At 44.8% G+C, this 20,518-nt stretch overlaps 1 protein-coding gene and 1 long non-coding RNA gene across 2 annotated transcripts in view; both read left to right on the top strand.

Annotated features, from left to right (window-relative positions):
• LOC138971064 (uncharacterized) overlaps nucleotides 1–20,518 on the top strand; it is a 115,748-nt gene that overhangs the window by 51,535 nt on the left and 43,695 nt on the right. The window lies entirely within an intron of this gene.
• LOC138971971 (serine/threonine-protein kinase BRSK2-like) overlaps nucleotides 1–20,518 on the top strand; it is a 95,693-nt gene that overhangs the window by 31,480 nt on the left and 43,695 nt on the right. The window contains exon 3 of the mRNA XM_070344816.1: nucleotides 5,233–5,349. Coding sequence (XP_070200917.1) covers nucleotides 5,233–5,349 — 117 coding nt within the window. The remainder of the gene's footprint in view (nucleotides 1–5,232; nucleotides 5,350–20,518) is intronic.

The following is a 20,518-nucleotide window of genomic DNA, read 5'->3' on the forward strand; positions in this document are numbered from 1 at the left end:
AAGAAAGCGGCTAAGAAGCCCAAGGGTTCTAAACCTACAGTTACGGTGTTCGAGCCAGTTTCTCAGAATACTTTCACAGTAGAAATTGACAATCCTAAGAGTTCGGTAATGCCGGCGCTGAAGCAAGAATGCAAGACAGCGCCGGTTAAGGCTAGCATAGCATCGGAGAAGGAAGATTTGTCAGCAATGTTAGCCGTCTTTCGGCAATTCAAGGGGGTCTGGACGCAAAGCAAAGCACACCCCCAATGATGCGACCCCGAACCACTAGCCCATGCATCCACCACGCCTTTGGTGGCAGGCGGCCTGTCAAGGGCCCTCCCACTTTGGTTGCTAGAAGTAAACAGTCAGTGGATAGTGGGTATAGTGCGTTCGGGGTTCAGGCTACTCTGGAAGGAGGGAAAAGTCCCACCGTCGTTCAAGTTTCCCGTCAAGCTGGAAGCAAAGACAGCGATACAAGCAGAAGTCTTGTCTCTGATACAGAAGGAGGCGATAGACGAAGTATCGGACTACAACTCCCCAGCTTTTTATGGGAGAATTTTCGTGGTACCGAAGGCTTCAGGGGGCTGGCGCCCGGTTTTAGACTTGTCTCCCCTGAACAGATTTCTGAGACAAATCAAGTTCACAATGGAGACACCTGCGTCAGTCAGAGACGCACTCAGGCCGGGAGACTGGGTGACGTCGATCGACCTGACAGACGCATATTTTCACATCCTCATTCACCCATCAGACCGGAAATGGCTGAGATTTCGGTGGGGAGAGAAAATGTACCAATTCAGGGCTCTTCCCTTCGGTCTATCTCTTGCTCCTTGGATCTTCACGATGGTGGTACGCCAGCTGTGCTCCCTAGTCAGGCAGCAAGGCGTACGACTCAGAGCTTACCTCGACGACTGGCTCATTCTTCATCAGGATCGAGAAGCGTGCAGCGCCCATACTCGGCTTGTTCTGTCTCAAGCCTACGAGTTGGGTTTCTCGGTAAACCAAACCAAGTCAGAACTCACACCATCCCAGACCTTCACGTATCTGGGAATGAGGTTCGATACGGTAGATTGGTCAGTTCGCCCCTCACAAAGGAGGATCGACAAACTGCCAAATTTGGTGAAATCTTTAGCGTCGCAGAAGCAAGCTCCGGCCAAGGCGCTGGCTTCAGTGCTCGGTCAAATGATCCATGGCCACGCTTGTCCCTTTGGGCAGAGTGTACAAGAGGCCTTTTCAGGCAGCTTTGAACTCGATTTGGAACCCCTCCTCCCAGGGATGGCAGGTCTCGGTTCAATTAGAAAGCTGGTTTCAGCAGACCACAGAGCAGTGGCTAAAACCATGGATCTCACAGGGAGTCCTCATCACTCCCCCTCCTCCAGAGGAGGATTTGTTTACAGACGCTTCCCTATCAGGCTGTGGGGCTCATCTTTCTCACCACACAGCCTCAGGCACGTGGACAACAGGTCAAGCCCTCTCACACATCAATGTGCTCGAGTTAGAGGCTGTAGCCCACGGTCTCCAGAGCTTTCTATCGCTGGTGGCAGGCAAACATGTTCGTCTTCATACAGACAATACAACTGTTGCAGCCTACATAAACAAACAGGGCGGTTCCCGCTCTCTCACGCTTTCACTCAAAGCATGCCAAATTCTAAAGTGGTGTCACCAGCATCAGATCATGTCAGAATTCTCCCTCTTAGCAAAATTCTGGCGCCAGGAGACCCCGATTTGTCTAGCTGCCCAGTTCGAGCTCTTAGCAGTTATCTGTCCCGCACGGCTCCTACCAGAGCTAAACAGCAGAAGCTTCTTTTCTTATCTCTGAACACTGGTAGAGACAAAGACATATCTAAGGTAACTCTCGCTAAATGGGTCTCAACGCTGATCAAACAAGCGTATGAGTGGTGGCTCAAAAGAAAAGGGGGGGGGGCAGTCAGTTCTCCCTCTAACGTCGGCAAGGACGCATGAGGCAAGATCCTGGGCATCCTCCTTAGCTGTGCTAAGGTCAGGAAGATTATCTGAGGTCCTCCATTCTGCCAACTGGAGATCGGAGGATGTTTTCATCAACTATTACCTGCGCGACATTTCCAGTGTGCGACAGGACGGTACCAAGGCGCTACCAGCGATGGTAGCAGCAGGACAATTGTTGCCTAGCTCATAGGTGAGCACCCCACCACCTTCATTAGCAATCTGCTATATGTGTCTGCTATATGTGAATTGGGATAAGATATGTAATTTAATCGAAAATTTTAATAATAAATTTTCATTTGATTAATATACTTACCCAATTCACATAGTAAAGTCCCTCCCGCCTACCCCGCTTTAGATTCCCTAAAAATAAAAGGGCGCTTCGAGCGAATGAATAAGATGGCGGCGATAAACATGCATGCGCAATGCATGTTGGGAGGTAACCTTGACCTGGCGTTGTCATGTGACCGTCAATGCTGCTACCGGCACGGTTGGCCTAGTGGTAAAGGCGTCCGCCCCGTGATCGGGAGGTCGTGGGTTCGAACCCCGGCCGGGTCATACCTAAGACTTTAAAATTGGCAATCTAGTGGCTGCTCCGCCTGGCGTCTGGCATTATGGGGTTAGTGCTAGGACTGGTTAGTCCGGTGTCAGAATAATGTGACTGGGTGAGACATGAAGCCTGTGCTGCGACTTCTGTCTTGTGTGTGGCGCACGTTATATGTCAAAGCAGCACCGCCCTGATATGGCCCTTCGTGGTCGGCTGGGCGTTAAGCAAACAAACAAACAAACAAACCGTCAATGCTGTTCTATTTGTAGGGTTACTTCCCAGGGTGGAGCGTAGTTTTCAGCGTTCTAGTACTAAACTGACGTAAATTGCTATATGTGAATTGGGTAAGTGTATTAATCAAATGAAAATTTATTATCAAAATTTTCGATTTATGACTTTGGTCATTACAAATCTGAAAATTGTAATTAAAGTTATGTTTTTATAAAACGATCCAAAAGTACGTTCATCTTATTCTTCATCATTTTCTGATTCCAAAAAACATATAAATATGTTATATTCGAATTAAAAACAAGCTCTGAAAATTAAAAATACCGGGGCCCGGTAGCTCAGTTGGTAGAGCACTGGACTTGTGATCGGAATGTCGCAGGATCGAATTCGGGCCGGGACGGACACGGGTCAACTTTATGTGCAGACCCAGAGACGGAAGCCATGTCCCACCCCCGTGTCATCACAATGGCACGTAAAAGACCTTGGTCATTCTGCCATAAGTGCAGGTGGCTGAATACACCTAAACACGCAGACACCTGTGAGCGCGACTCTGTTGCTGCTAGCTTTCCACTGGGAGGAAGCGACCCGAATTTCCCAGCGATGGGACAATAAAGTAATGAAAATGAAATGAAATGAAAATGAAATTATGATTAAAATTAAATTTCCGAAATCGGTTTAAAAACAGTTTCATCTTATTTCTTGTCGGTTCCTGATTCCAAAAACATATAGATATGATATGTTTGGATTAAAAACACGCTCAGAAAGTTAACAAGTCGCGTAAGGCGAAAATACAATATTTAGTCAAGTAGCTGTCGAACTCACAGAATGAAACTGAACGCAATGCCATTTTTCAGCAAGACCGTATACTCGTAGCATCGTCAGTCCATCGCTCATGGCAAAGGCAGTGAAATTGACAAGAAGAGCGGGGTAGTAGTTTTGCGCTAAGAAGGATAGCACGCTTTTCTGTACCTCTCTTTGTTTTAACTTTCTGAGCGTGTTTTTAATCCAAACATATCATATCTATATGTTTTTGGAATCAGGAACCGACAAGGAATAAGATGAAAGTGTTTTTAAATTGATTTGGACAATTTAATTTTGATAATAATTTTTATATATTTAATTTTCAGAGCTTGTTTTTAATCCGAATATAACATATTTATATATGTTTTTGGAATCAGCAAATGATGGAGAATAAGATAAACGTAAATTTGGATCGTTTTATAAATTTTTATTTTTTTTTACAATTTTCAGACTTTTAATGACCAAAGTCATTAATTAATTTTTAAGCCACCAAGCTGAAATGCAATACCGAAGTCCGGGCTTCGTCGAAGATTACTTGACCAAAATTTCAACCAATTTGGTTGAAAAATGAGGGCGTGACAGTGCCGCCTCAACTTTCACGAAAAGCCGGATATGACGTCATCAAAGACATTTATCAAAAAAATGAAAAAAACGTTCGGGGATTTCATACCCAGGAACTCTCATGTCAAATTTCATAAAGATCGGTCCAGTAGTTTAGTCTGAATCGCTCTACACACACACACACACACACAGACACACAGACACACGCACATACACCACGACCCTCGTTTCGATTCCCCCTCGATGTTAAAATATTTAGTCAAAACTTGACTAAATATAAAAACGAAGAGAGGTACAGAAAAGCGTGCTATGCAGCACAGCGCAACCACTACCGCGCTAAACAGGCTCGTCAATTGCACTACCATTTGCACGAGCGGCGGACTACGGTCATTGTGAAAAAATGCAATGCGTTCAGTTTCATTCTGTGAGTTCCACAGCTTGACTAAATGTAGTAATTTCGCCTTACGCGACTTGTTTTCTTTGTTTCCAAAAGAAGGGCAAAACTGATCATTTTTCTTACTTCAATTAAAGGGGCCACAGGGGTCATAGCATTGCTAAAGCAACGATTCTTCTTTTTGTCGCAGATTACGATATAAACAGTCAAAAGCTTTACACAACTTTCTCACTGATGCCTTCGATCGCATGCCTTTAGTGTTGCCAGCAAAACGAAACTGTATGCGGTTTGCCAGTTGGCATCTCCCGCCAAAATGTAATTAATATTTCCCGTGAAGACGTTCTGGGGCTCACTGTCCTGACGTAATGTACCCAAAACAAAAATAATTCTCCCTCACGCCGAGACTAATAGACTTCCATGTAGGCTTTTAACGTAATTAGTTCACGTGCGGGACCTTATGTGAACCTGGTCGAGGGCGACATTTTTCTGCCCGGAGGCAGTCCAAAAGTAATTCGTAAAAATGTTGCACTTTTTGACTCCTAGCATGAAAGTCAATGAAACTTGGAATTTTTTTCAAACGGACAGCTGCCTGAGGCATGACTGAAAGCCCTAGGGGCTCCGTACAAGTCCAGACTTTATTCTTTTGTTTTCTTTTTACATTTTTTGCTTGATTTTAACCTTGCCGTGTATATTATTAACCTCCAGTTTCAATTAAGGATCGCAGAAACAGCTGTTCTCACACTCTGTATACTTTGTGTTTCAGCCATCGAGACTTGAAGCCTGAGAACTTACTACTGGACGACAAGAACAACATCCGGGTGGCAGACTTCGGCATGGCCTCGCTACAGGTGGAGGGCTCCATGCTGGAGACGAGTTGTGGGTAAGTGTCTCTTTAAAGGAATACAACGCCAACCATGTAAATGGAAACTATGGGGATGCTCCTCACTTTTGAAAAGGGAGGTCTGACGTCAAAAAGGATACATTTTGAGATAAACAAATTCTGCTTCTTCTTTTCTGTTCATGGGCTGAAACTCCAACGTACACTCGTGTTTTTGTCCACGAGTTGGTTTTTACGTGTATGACCGTTTTTACCCCAGCCATACGCCGCTTCCGGGGGAAGCATTGCTGGGTATGTTCGTGTTTCTGTAACCCACCGAACTCTGACATGAATTACAGGATCTTTTCCGTGCGCCCTAGGTCTTGTGCTTGCGTGTACACACGAAGACGAATTCAGCACTAGCAGGTCTGCACATAAGTTGGCCTAAGATCGGAAAAATCCTTACCCTCAACCCTCCAGGCGCAGCCGGGATTCGAACCCACGACCTTCCGCTTGGGAGGCCAGCGTCTTATCCACTATAGGCCTCTGCAACCGTCATTTAGAGGAATACAACACCAACCATGAAAGGGAACTAAGATGTTCTTGCTTGCTTCTCACTTTTGATAATGGAGGTCTGACGTCAAAAAATATTTATTTTAAGAGAAAAAATGTGTTTAAACATATATATATATATATAATGTGGTTCTGCCAAATGTCTGTCTTTAATAAAATACAACAGCACAACAACTTTTCTGATCTCATTTCTTTTTTTCTTTCTTTTTTTTTGGGGCAGGGGGGGGGGGGGGAGACACATACACATACCGCATCCTGGTTGATTTCTAGTAAAACATAAACTAAAGAAAATTTGAATAAAACATCTGCCATTCGAAAGAATTGAACCAATCAAATATACTTTGAAATGGAGATGACACAGAAATCAGATTCTAAATACCACGCAACAAAAGAAACTAAACAGGTGCGTTTTTTATAAACAGCCTCAGCACAAAGACCTAGCCCAAAACGCACCTGTTTAATTTCTTTAGTTGAGGGATATTTGTTGAGTGTCATCCTCTGTTTGTCCACGAGTTGGTTTTTACGTGTATGACGGGGCGGGGATATAGCTCAGTTGGTAGCGCGCTGGATTTGTATTCAGTTGGCCGCTGTCAGCGCGAGTTCGATCCCAGGTTCGGCGGAAATTTATTTCACAGAGTCAACTTTGTGTGCAGACTCTCTTCGGTGTCCGAACCACCCCCCGTGTATACTACATTGGGTGTGCACGTTAAAGATCCCACGATTGACAAATGGGTCTTTCCTGGCAAAATTGCTTAGGCACAGTTAATAATTGTCTACCATACCCGTGTGACTTGGAATAAGGCCGTGAAAGGTAAATATGCGCCGACATGGCTGCAATCTACTGGCCGTATAAAATTTCATCTCACACGGCATCACTGCAGAGCGCCTAGAACTGTACCCACGGAATATGCGCGATATAAGCTTCATTGATTGATTGATTGATTGAATATATGGCAGCTAAAGGATTTCATCGCGTTACTGTTGCCATCACCTTGTCGATGCCAGATTAAGCTGATGAGAGCTGTTTAGTTTCTTTTGACGAGCAGTGCAGAGCTGTCATCATTTGTTTGTGTGTGATATATGGTAGCACGTGCTCATTGCGTAAAGCGCGAGTTTGATTGCGAAAGGATTTCATTGCGTTACTGTTGCCATCACCTGACCGATGCCAGAGTAATCTGATGAGAGCTGTGAAATTGACATTATCCTACATACGTGAGAGAGACACGTACCCGTGAGATAATAATCGTTCAAATCACACGTGTGTATATCATGTAAATGAGGTCATGTCAAGCAAGTCGGGCAAGGACCTGTTTTTCCACTGCTTATGATGCCAAAGTCAGCGAGACAAACGTCATTATAGAAGAAAAAAATTTAGCTCGCTAATTACCCTCGATGAATCTTTAGAACTAACACGTCACGCCACACTTTCAGAGTGACGTTTCTTTGCTTTGACGTAATAGATTGCACGAGGCTTTAGAAGAGATCGAGGTTCCAAAACAAGCGTCTTCAATTTAGCTGCCTCGAATGCAGGCCATTTTCAGTAAAATACACGTAAGTACAGTATGTAGGATAAACAGAATACTACATGGCTTGCTGTGTCGTACCAGATTTACACTCGTTGCTTTTTCAAATAGTGAACAGCTCGCTTTCGCTCGCAGTTCAATATTTTAAAAAAAAACTCGTGTAAATCTGGTACGACACAGCAAGCCATGTAGTATTCTCTATGTATGGCAGCGCTAGGAAGTGATTAGATGGATGACCTAGCTTTATATTCTATTAGATACCTTCTTCTTCTTCTTCTTCTTCTTCTTCTTCAGCATTCGACGGTTGTGTCACTCATAGTCTTAGGCCTGCTGATGCTTCAGACACCGAAAACTTGATTATTTCGGGTAAGAAACTTCATATTTTCATACTTGCCTGAATCGCTGAAGGTACGAAACCTACTACTGTTCAGTATTGCGTTTAAAATCAACTTGTATGACGGCTTTGGGTTATGTAGAGCTTTTTTTTTCAATGACCCGTTTATCTCATTGCCAGATACAATGATGATTGTACTTTACAAACAAAACCAAGTCAGTTTGTATCTATAGATCTCTGTTCCGTTAGATATCTGTCTGTCTGTCGTATCTGCCACCGCGGGTTAGGGGGAAGAATTTACCCGATGCTCCGCAGCATGTCGTAAGAGGCGACTAACGGATTCTGTTTCTCCTTTTACCCTTGTTAAGTGTTTCTTGTATAGAATATAGTCAATTTTTGTAAAGATTTTAGTCAAGCAGTATGTAAGAAATAAGTCCTTTGTACTGGAAACTTGCATTCTCCCAGTAAGGTCATATATTGTACTACGTTGCAAGCCCCTGGAGCAAATTTTTGATTAGTGCTTTTGTGAACAAGAAACAATTGACAAGTGGCTCTATCCCATCTCCCCCTTTCCCCGTCGCGATATAACCTTCGTGGTTGAAAACGACGTTAAACACCAAATAAAGAAAGAAAGAAAGTCGTATCTGCCCGCTCTGTTTTTCAACCTCTCTGTCCGCATGTTTGCTGTCCAGTCTTTCCAATCTATCTGTCTGTCTCTGTCTGTCTGTCCGTCCAGTCTGTCTTTATGATATGCCTGACTGTCCGTCTGTACTGTCTGTCTCTTACGTCAGTCCGCAGCAGGTTACCGGAGAAATGTGCCAAATATTCCAGAACCAGAGGCTGACCATCAATTCCTGATGAAAATACAACAACAAATGTACGGGGAGAAAATTAAGACACCGAGATTTAAAAAAGATAGTTCTGAGGAGAAAAGTAGCAGGATCGGATTTTGTTCAGTGTTTTGTGTGGGGTGGGTGGGGTTTTTTTTTTCGGGGGGGGGGGGAGTAAAGAGTGCTGGGTGAGGGGGTAAGGGGGTGGAGGCGGGTTGAAGGAGGGCAGGATACTTACTATCAGAAACAAAGCCAGCAGACAAAGAGAGAAATCTAGAGCCGAGGTCACACAGCTTTTAGCAGGAGCGTGTATTTCTGGTACTCGGGTCCGACACCGCTATTTCCATATTCATGGCTATCTAGACCCTTGAGACACTCTCCCTCTCTCTCTCTCTCTCTCTCTCTCTCTCTCTCTCTCTCTCTTCCTCTCTCTCTCAGTCTCTCTCTCAGTCTCTCTCTCTTCCTCTCTCTCTCTCTCTCTCTCTCTCTGTCTCTCTCTGTCTCTCTCTGTCTCTGTCTCTCTCTGTCTCTTTCTCTCTCTCTCTCTCTCTCTCTCTCTTTCTCTCGCTCTTTCTCTCTCTCTTTCTCTCTCTCTTTCTCTCTGGGGCTGAGAAGCACGAAGCGAAAGTGGGAGCCAGCCGCGGGGTATGATTGGTTGACACTGAGATTCGTGGTGATTTCAACCAATCAGACGCCGCGACTGGCTCCAGTCCTCTTGGGTTGCACCCACTTTCGCTTCGTGCAAAGTAGGCCGATGAAGACAGGAATGAGTCTCACGAGCGCTGAGGTAATAAGGTCAAGCTGCTGCAGGTTGTGAGGCGAAAAGGTTTTACATGTGTAGCGATACCAGCCAGGCAATATTGATGCTGGGCACAGCGCGGAGCATGAGTCATGTGGTGATGATACCCAGTTGTCTGTCACGTTTGTCAGTGTCTCCCACGCTGTTCAGTGCTGTTTTCGTGTTTGTATCGTGTTTTGTAAGCAGGGGGGAGGGGGGGCGAAAGAGAGAGAGAGAAAGAAAGACAGAGACAGAGAAACTGAAAGAGAGATAGAGAGGTGAAGAATTTGTTGCCCAGTTGTTTGTCTCCCACGCTGTTGCCGCAATTGTGTTTTGTTGTTGTTGGTGCGGGTTTGTTTGTGTTTTGGCCCATGAGAGAGAACTCGAACTCGAACTCGAAAACTTTATTTCCGAGGGATGATAGCATTAGGTCCATTTGGTCCTTTCTTACAGCTAGTCCCTACTATAATACACACATGAAACGAAGAACAAGTATGAAGAATAAAAAAAAAGAAATCAAATAAAACACAATCATGTAGGGAAAAGTATAACAAAACACACACACAAAATTCAAAAGTGTGCTTATTTAATGGAAGCATACTATACACTTTCTCTTTCACGCATCCTCACACACACTCGCACAGAGAGAAAGAGAGAGAGAGAGAGAGAGAGAGAGAGAGAGAGAGAGAGAGAGAGAGTTTCTTTACTTGCGAGCGTAAGGATATAAGCCAAAATAGTTCCCTTTTTGTTGAATCAGCCCTGGTCAAAGGAGACATTAATTTAGCAATGTATAGCCTATTACAGGAACTAAAGACATCCTGAAAACAACAACAACAACAAAACAACAACAACCGTACATTGAACTATTTAATACAATACACATGACATGCACTGAAGTGAACGATGATGTAGATATTATATGATAGTGTCCAGCGATATGACCAAGAAGCTGGTCAGTTTCAGCTATGTCAAGTTTGGCTGCAAGATTCTAACCGGACGGCAACGAGTCACATAAACAAACACGCTTTGACAATGTCTTCTGTCACTGAGTCTCTTTGTCTGTCTGGCTGGCTGTCAGTCTGTGTGAACAGAATCTGAATCACTATGATATCATTACGATCTGAACGAAAACTACTTTTCATCAACATTTCACATTACAAAACGACTTTAGGAGGGCTACCTCCCTACATTCAATGCTCGGTTTCCCACGCCTCCACCTTCCATGCACTTTTTTTTTTTTTTTTTTTTTTGTTGGGGGGGGGGGGGGGGTAGATGTCTGGCACTCAGAAGCAGCGTCTGGCAGTGCACACAAAAAAGAGTTGCATGTAGAGAAAAGGTAAAGCGGCTGACAGATAAAAAGACGGGGAAGAGATAACTGGCTCCTCTCTCTCTCTCTCTCTCTCCTGGGCTACAGGTGCTGTGAGGCTCTGCCTCATTTATTTTACCTGTTTCCTGTGCGTTCTTACTTTTCCTTCTGCTGCTGCTACACGCCCTTGGCGTTCCCCCCCCCCCCCCCCCCCCCCCCCAACCTTCCACCCCTCCTTTCCTTGTCTTCCTCATTCCCGTTTTTAACCGTTCGGCGTGCAGAGAGAGTTATCTCATCACCCCGTCACCCCCCCCCCCCCCCCCCCCATTCGCAGGTATTTTTCCAGGAGAAATGTGTGTCAAGAGGCTGTTTAGAGATGGCGTGCTTGTCTCTACTTTCCGTCCATTGAAGGTTTCTCTGTACCGTCATTACCTGTGTGTTTACCTGTGCGTCAGTGTACCTGTGTGTTTTACCTGTGTGTTCATCTGTGTGTTTACCTGTGATTTTTGGTATGTTACCAAGTAGAAGAGGGATAGTCTTATCCCAAGTTATAGCCTGGCCAGATCTGAGACATTGAGAGGAACTGTTTTTACGGAGTGGAGTGTGCCTTTAAGTACTGTAGTGGCACTGTATGTGTGCTTGCGGGGTGGGGGGGGGGGGGGGGGGCGGTATTAGATTGAAAGTAGTTTTGACGTAGTTGGGGGATAGGGCGTTCAATCGCTGCTGTGACTGACTGAAAATGTCTGTACTTCCTGCTTCTACCGTCTGTTCAAAGAACGTCCTTATACTATTTGATCTTTTAGCTCTCCTTTGATCTCTGGTTTCTTTGATCTCAAGTATAAATACATTGTTGCTATTCTCTGCGTGGTCATGAACGTTGTCTGTCTGCCCTGTCCGCACTGATTTTTGTGTCGAATTCCCGTTTCTTTTTAAATGCCTACTCCCTTTCGTGAAAACAGTTCGGTTTACCATAGATATCAGATCTGAGAATCAACCATCCCTCCACTTTGTCATATACCAACACAGACTGAACAGCCGTTGTGCTCTCTTTGTATGCACAGTTGGAATTTTTTTTTAATATATATTGAATTTTAAAATGCCACTTGTGTTTACCATACCATGCGTGCTACTTTTGCTAGTAGAATTGTATACTATGTCACACCGTGTTTAAAACTTTGTACAAAAAGTGTTTTCAAAAGTGGAACAATTTCAGTTTATAGTGTAGAGTTCCTTTATATTAAAGCGAAAATGTGTAATTGTGCTGTAATTCAAGAAAATAATTGTCTGTGAAATCTGAATCAGGAGCTGATGTGGACCCGGCACCCCTGTTTCGCAGCAGTCCCAACACCGCCCCCCCCCCCCCACCCCCCCCCCCCCTCGGCCCCCCCTCCCTTCATGACTCATGGTCTCGTTGCCTGCAGCCTTTGTTGTGATGTTTGATTCACTGCTTTCTGTGTCTGTTTGTTTCCTGTTGTCCTTTTCTAAAGCAAGTCCTCTCTCTCTCTCTCTCTCTCTCTCTCTCTCTCTCTCTCTCCTCTCTCTCTCTCTCTCTCTCTCTCTCTCTCTCTCTCTCTCTCTCTCTCTCACACACGCACGCACACGAGAGATAGAGATAGAGGTCAAACTCCAATCATGGCACGGTAAGCACGTGCCTAACCGGTATTACGTCAGTGATTGCGTCTCCCCATCAGTACGGCGCGAGCGGGGGTGTGCACGATCGTCTGTGAGAGAACGTGCAGTTCCCGCCCTCCTTCTGCTTACCGCGTCTGCTCGCTTCCGTCTGCGTTGTGGATTATGGCTTTGTTCTCACAGACTTATCCTCCAGGTTCTAGCCTCCTTCCGTGCACACCCCTCCCACCTTCCCTCTGTCTCCCCTCCCACCTTCCCTCTTGTTGTGACCGGGGCTGAATTATTGGGGCTTTGTATGACGGCTTACCAGTGCCAAAACCTGGGGTTTCCATTATTACATGAAAATTACTAATTAAAACTGTCAGAGTTTTCACGTGTTCATTACTAATTTTCACGTGAAAATTACTAATTTTCAGTTTTAGCTCAAGCAATCCGTTTGTGAAAATTATAAATTAACACTGTCAGTTAGCGTTATCTGTAACTCTTAATTACACAAAACACGTGTTAATTACTAATTTTCAGTTTTCGCCTCGGTTTACTGGTGCCAAAACCTGGGGTTTCCATTATTACATGAAAATTACTAATTAAACTGAGGCACAGTAAGCCTCCCGTAAACCATCACAGAGCTCCCCGAGCGTCTACATACAGTACAAGCATACTTCCATTTCGAACGCTCACCGAACGGGAACATCCTGGCTGCTTTCTGTCGAGCGTGAGAAATTTTCAAAGAATTTATTTTCGTGGACTTGCTCCTCTACAACAATGGCGCCTCGTTTTGGTGCTGGACGGCTGTTATGAATATTCAATACCGGAAATCACGCCCGGACAGTAAGCCTCCCTTAAACCATCACAGATACGGTCAGGCTTTTATACACTGTACAAACACCCTTCCATTTGAACGCTCACCAAACGGGAACATCCTAGTTGCCCTACGTAAAGAGCGAGCAATTTTTAAAGAATTAATTTTGCAGATTGTCTCGAACACTTTTTGGACCCATCAGTACAATTCGAAGTTGTGAAAGTTTGAAAAAAGAAAAGCCCGGAAGCAGGGTCACGCAAGGGTCGTAGCAGACGACGGTTTATGCATATCGCCGTTCCTCTCAACAGTCAAACTAAAGCCATCGCTAGAGTTCTTGTGAACCACAGCCGTTTGTTTCGTGCATAAAATCGTGCTTTTGGAGATAAGCTCACATCGAGTCGCATTCAAATGACTAACTGACGACTACATTGTGAAAAAGGGAAACTGGATCATACGGGTTCACGATGGCTCAGGGGTAAGATAAACCACGCAAAAATAAATTCTTTGAAAATTGTTCGCTCTTTACGGAGGGCACCTAGGATGTTCTCAATCGGTGAGTGTTCAAATGAAAGTGTGTTTGTACTGTGTGTAAAAGCCTGACCGTATCTGTGATGGTTTACGGGAGGCTTACTGTGCCTTTAACACTGTCAACTACAACAACAACAGCAACTATAATGAAGAATGTAATAAGAACAACTAGAGATTGAGCTATCTTTCACAGTATAGTCCACATGCACAGCCACCACCACCACAACAACAACACAGCAACAACAACAACCACCACAACAAAACAACCACCACCACAACAACAACAACAACAACAGCTAGCAACAACAACAATGAAATACGATGCACAGAGGATGCTGTCCGTCGTCTTTAACGTTGTCTGTGCCGAACTACAGAGAAACCCGACGCTCTGTACTCGCGTTTCCTCGCCTCCGGCTTTGGGTCGGCATGGCCTCATCTTCAGTTTTCAACCAGCTTTCTTCTCTCTTTTTTTTCCTCTTTTCTTGTTTTGTTTTGTTTTTGTGCAACGTTTGCGAAAACTTAGTATTTTTCCCCTCTTTGCAGTCTGGTATTTTAAACCCCTCCTCCACCCCACCCCCTCTCCCACCCCCCCCCCCCCCCCCTCCCTCAATCTTCTGCCTCCTTCCTCCCCCTGCTCTGCCCAGTGTAGAGCTGATGTCGAAATGACATGATTAGTCATAGTCGTGTGGAGGGTGAGTGGAGGAGATGGGGGGACTGCAGGGACGGGGTGGGGTTGAGTGGTGGGAGACAGGTAAGATATCCTCCTACCCATGTAAACCCACGATTAGGCCTGGTTAACAAGAAGGGTTTACTTTTCCAATGATGAATTCAGAACTGTGGAAAGAGGAACAGATCATCAAACCCTTGAAATGAGCAAATGATGGTGTATTCCAAAATATGTATAGATGGAGAAAGGATACTGAAACGCGTAAAAGGATACTCGTTGCGCGCGTTGAAGATTCGACGATTCTCGTTTTACAAGAATGCACACACTGAGTCTGATTCCAGTGGATTTTTTTATTTTTGTTTTACTTCAAGGCACACTCCTTCCAGCTTAAACGGTTCTGCTCATTGTCTCAGATCTGGTCAGGACTGGGATAAGACCATCCCATCCCTCCACTTTTATCGCATGACAATAATGAACCGCGGGTTAGGGGGAAGAATTTACCCGATGCTCCCCAGCATGTCGTAAGAGACGACTAACGGATTCTGTTTCTCCTTTTACCCTTGTTAAGTGTTTCTTGTATAGAATATAGTCCATTTTTGTAAAGATTTTAGTCAAGCAGTATGTAAGAAATGTTAAGTCCTTTGTACTGGAAACTTGCATTCTCCCAGTAAGGTCATATATTGTACTACGTTGCAAGCCCCTGGAGCAAATTTTTGATTAGTGCTTTTGTGAACAAGAAACAATTGACAAGTGGCTCTATCCCATCTACCCCCCTTTCCCCGTCGCGATATAACCTTTGTGGTTGAAAACGACGTTAAACACCAAATAAAGAAAGGAAAGAAATGAACCGCCACGTTGCTCTCAGGGCAAAGTGGTCATTTTTTGATGAACCAAAATTAAATGCCACTAGTGTCGTTTTACGAAATAACGTCATTAAAAAAGATCAAACTCACCGTACGTAGCAAACAGTCCGGGTGTTGGTTTTTAGTATGTCTCCAAATGGAGGAATGGTCGTACAGAATACAGAATCTGTAATTGCCCAGGGTTGAGAATTTGCCTTGACATTGCTGTTAAAAAAAACCTTCCAATCCAGCTAAGCACATCTATATAAAAATTAAAAATTTTAAAACAATTAAAAAAAATTAAAAATAAAAACTGAAAAACGACATCAATTGAATAGGATAATGGATACTGGACTATACCCCATTTTAAAAGTCAGATCTGAGATGGTGAGCCAACCCGTTTTCACGGGAAGGAGCGTGTCTTGTAACACGATGATCCTGAGCTGAGTTAACCCTCTGAAGGAATGTCAGGGAAGGAAATACCTGTATGGCGACTCCCCATCTACCTGTCCTCGCTGTGATCAAAGCCAAGTTTACCTGTCTGGGAGCAGGGAAAGCAACTCCTGGTATCTCACTCACATAGACCTTGACTGCTGTTTCACACCGGTAAGGGCGGGATGTAGCTCAGTCGGTAGCGCGCTGGATTTGTATCCAGTTGGCCGCTGTCAGCGTGAGTTCGTCCTCACGTTCGGCGAGAGATTTATTTCTCAGAGTCAACTTTGTGTGCAGACTCTCCTCAGTGTCCGAACACCTCCGTGTGTACACGCAAGCACAAGACCAAGTACGCACGAAAAAGATCCTGGTTTTGCAGCCAGCGCAGCACAAATAAAGAGGGAAATTTTTCTCGGCTCGCGCGGCAGCAAGCACTATTGGTGGAACACGGTACCGTAAACATTCTCCTTCTTTTCACCTCTCTCGCCACCATCCATCCTCATAATTCTAACTATGTGTGTGTCTTTGATGTGATGTCATACATTTTAATGGAGGATTCACCACCACCGCCCACCTCATCCACAGTGCTGGATCGTCCATCATGAGGGTGCAAGTTGTCATTGTTAAATGAACCACTAGGGTAGAACAACACGAGTTATGGGTACACCTTCACCAGCATATTTGAAAACCTCGACATCCGTGAGAGAGAGAGAGAGACAGAGAGAGACAGAGAGAGAGAGAGAGAGAGAGAGAGACGGAGAGAGACAGAGAGAGACAGAGACAGAGAGAGAGAGACAGAGAGACAGACAGACAGACAGACAGACAGAGAAAAAGGGACAGAAACAGAGAGAGAGAGACCAGACCAGACCAGACCAGACAGTTAAAGCGTTCATTTTCCGTGATTGCTGCTTTCTGCCGGCTTTATTTGGAGAAATTAATCTGAGTTTCTCACTGTGTCTAGCGATGTCGGACAAAGAGATCGATTCACTGTGGGAATGGCACAGATCTGGCTGATTTCCGCTGGAGGCTTAGAATGACAAATGCAAAATCCTGCAGTTCATTAAATTTTCTGTGTTACTTTGTTCCGGATCTGTTTGTATTATAAAGTATAGCTTGTGTTTATATTTGTCTTATACAGCGGCACTACGGGCAAACCAAACAGAACGCTTGGTCTTGTTTCAGGGGAGACTATTGGATTTTGTTCTTGTTGGTTTTGTGTGTGTGTGTGTCTGTGTGCGTGCGCGTGCGTCGCTGTGTATGTGTGTGTGAGTATGATGTGTGTGTGTGTGTGGGTGGGTTTGTTTTTTTAGCATGAAACAAATTTTAAGCCTAAGTGTTGATTGTTGGTACGTGTCCAAATGGAGGGATGGTCTTGTTGGGGGGGGGGGGGGAGGGGGTACGGAGGGAGAGGCGTCATTGTTTGATACAAAGCAACATGCAGTGTGAGGTGGTCTCAAGAGACGGTGCTTTGCTAGGCTGTGCAGACACACGGGGATGTCTGGATGCACGTGATGATCGTCAAGCCTTCGTCTGCGTACAGACGGTGTGCGAGAACCGTCTCTGCTTCTGTTTCGTCTCGCCGCCCGACATGCTGTCTTGCTGTGGTTTCTAAAGAGACTGAGTCGTGTGCATGGTGATCAGAAGGGTATACTACGTGTAGTTTTTTTTAACAGGCCAATCAATAATGCACACAATTTTCTTTATTAGACAGAGGAACACACACATTCACTCACACACACATGCACGAACACACACACACACACACACACACACACACACACACACACACATACACACACACACACACACACACACACACACACACACACACACAGAGATAGACAGTCATAGTGACAGAGAAATACACAGACAGAGAGATACACAGACAGAGAAATACAGAGAGATACACAGAGAGAGTACCGTACCGGTGTGTGTGCGTATAGATGTAGGTGGGTGTGTTTGTGGATGAAGAAGTCAAGGAGGGGTACTAACATCACATAGTTGCGGAGGCGGAGAGGTAGTAGTCATTGTGTGCCACAGAGCAGTAACGATCAGTGTGGGCGGGTGGTCTCAGGAGACGGTCCCTGGCGGTCTGCTGAGAAATCTGTCTGTCTGCTTCACGCGCACGTGATGTTTGTGCACAGGAGACTCTCTTCCTCTACACGGTGTGTGGTTCTGTTATAGCGTCACTGGTCTACATGCGTGTGTTTGTGGTGTGTGTTTGTGGTGTGTGTGGTGTGTGTGCCGTGTTTGTGGTGTGTGTGGTGTGTGTGTTAGTGGGGGTGTGTGTGGTGTGGGGGTGTGGTGTGTGTGGGTGTGGTGTGTGTGTGTTTGCTGATGTGTGTGTGTGTGTTTTTGCTGATGTGTGTGAGTGTATGTGTGGTGTGTGTGTGTGTGTGTTTGCGGATGTGTGTGTGTGTGTGTGTGTGTGTGTGTGTGTTTTTGTGCTGATGTGTGTGAGTGTATGTGTGGTGTGTGTGCGCTTGAATGAGAGAAACCGGAAATCGACAGGTGTTACTTTAGATAATCTAATTATAAACTTTAGCCTTAGGGCTTGGGTAGACTTCGTCGGTTGATATTAATGCGAACAATGTCGTTGTTTGATGGAGAGGAGAGAGTGTGAAAAGCAGTGTGCTCTTTTTGATTCACAATATCCTTCATCGATGACGATTAACTTGGACTGGCTGGTTTCTTGTCTGAAGTCGGCTGGCATAACCGTCCCAACAATTTACCCTTGGAAATTAGTAGGCTATAAGGAAGTTCGCGTCGTCGATTTTAATCTCTTCAATCTCTTCAGTTTATTTTTCCAGTTGGCCTGTGTTCAAGTTCTTTTTGCGAAAACAAAGGCATGAAATGGCCGTTCTGTGTTCATTGCCATTTACCGCGGAAGCCATATCAACATCCGGGGAGAAACAATTCGCGCGTTGTGTTTCCTGCTTGCCTGTTTGATTTTCCGCAGCAGTCAACGTTTTTGGACGTCGAGAGCGTGAGAAAGATTTAGATCGGGACAGTTTCACTTTCAGTGCGGTTTGGTACATTGCAGTACAATGTAAGTCAGTGCAGAGCGCTATCCGGAATGTCCCCCTTTATCAAGATTTGAAGTGAAATGTATGAGGTGGTTTTTGGCTGGTTGGTCCGGTGTTAAAATAATGTGACTGGGTGAGACATGAAGCCTGTGCTGCGACTTCTGTCTTGTGTGTGGCGCACGTTATATGTCAAAGCAGCACCGCCCTGATAATGGCCCTTCATGGTCGGCTGGGCGTTAAGCAAACAAACAAACAAACAAAATTGCTGGTAGTGGAAACCTGCAGCAAAAATAGTCACCAGAAAAAGAAGAGACAGTGACGATTGGGAGAGAGATAGGTCATCGCTTTGGCAGAGAATGACACTCCATGATGTCACCGTGTCCCGACTTAAGAAGGGTTTGAATTAACTGTTAGATAAGCTGTCTGGAATCTGTTGATTGGTTGCTTATTTCTGATGTGTGATATTCCCGGTTGTGTTTTAGACACGTGTTTTTGAGTATGGTGAACTAACCAAACAAAGCTGGATTGGTTATGTCTTTATGAACAAGGGTTGTGACGTGAACCAATAATTATTATTAGTCATTTCTAATATGGTGACTGTTAGCAAAAAAATTATAACAGACATGTCGACAAAATATATATCAACATGAGCCGTTAGGAGAATGTTGATATCATTTTCAAAATGTGGTGCCATATGGTGCACAGGAATGGTAATACTGGCAAATAATTGTACTGTTTTTGCATCCAACCCTTGCCTAAAGAGAATGGGTGAAAGAGAGATAGACAGACACAGAGAAAGACATCGGGGAAGCAATGAAGAGAGGCAGAGGCATCTGTAAAACCAAAGAAAAAGGTTGAGAGAGGAAAGACCCAGTGGAACGTGTCTTGGGTTTGATACAAAGTGACACGCGTGACGTCAGTCGTCTTCGATCCCGGCATCGCAAGATGGCGTCAGGTCAGATTAATGTGGCACCTCTTATGCATGGCCAAAAAAAACGCCTTCCATTTGAGATGGGGGTGGGTCGATGAAAAGGGGGCAGAATTAAAGGACAGACAGCAACAGAAACGGCACGATGTGTGAAACAAAGGGATGGTAGAAATCTAGATATAGACAACAGCAGGAAGTGAGACTTATGCGGAACCCGTCTCCTGGCATCTCAAAGAAGCTTGGAAATAAGAAAGGGCAAATGTAAGCTCTCTCTCTCTCTCTCTCTCTCTCTCTCTCTCTCTCTCTCTCTCTCTCTCTCTCTCTCTCTCTCTCTCTCTCTCTCTCTCTCGTTTTTTTGTGGCACAAAGTTCAGAAATTGCACATCACGATATTCTGTTGGGTCCCATTTCCCGTGTCTCACAATCCCGTCACATGAAATGAGGATACTATTACAGCGAAGGCCCCCGTATGTGGGTGTTGTCGTGTACATGGACGGTGGCAAGGAGTAGGGGGGGGGGGGAACGATGGAAGACATAATTAGACAGTTCTTTTGCTTTCCTTTCTCTTTCTTTGTATGCGTGTGTTTGTGTGTTTGTGTGTGTGTGTGTGTGTGTGCGTGTGTGTGTCCCTGTATGAAAGTGTGCGTGTGTTTTTGCATGTGCGTGTGTGTGGGGGGTGGGTTGTTGGTGTGCTGACAAACATTTCGCGACCCCATTGTTAATTTTGTTTTGACGGGGAGAGGGGAGGGGGTCATTTTATTGTGGGGAAATTCGAAATATTTATTTGATTTCATTCGCCAGTGGGAGAGAAGTATTCATTTGTCAAATTACAAGTGTGTTTCCGATTTTTGTTTTTTAAGTTTAAACCGAGGTTGTAGCCTGTTTCGATAGCAACAGATAGGGTGGTGTCCCTTGAGAGAAAAGCCAGACAGTTTATGACCAGTTAAAGTTGCCCTGCTTTCTGGATCCGCCTTGAAAATCACAAACCTAGCTACCCCCTTGCAAATCAGACGTTTGTGAAATCACATTTCCTGACAT

This window comes from Littorina saxatilis, linkage group LG7 (assembly GCF_037325665.1).
Source record: "Littorina saxatilis isolate snail1 linkage group LG7, US_GU_Lsax_2.0, whole genome shotgun sequence".
Lineage (NCBI taxonomy): Eukaryota > Metazoa > Mollusca > Gastropoda > Littorinimorpha > Littorinidae > Littorina > Littorina saxatilis.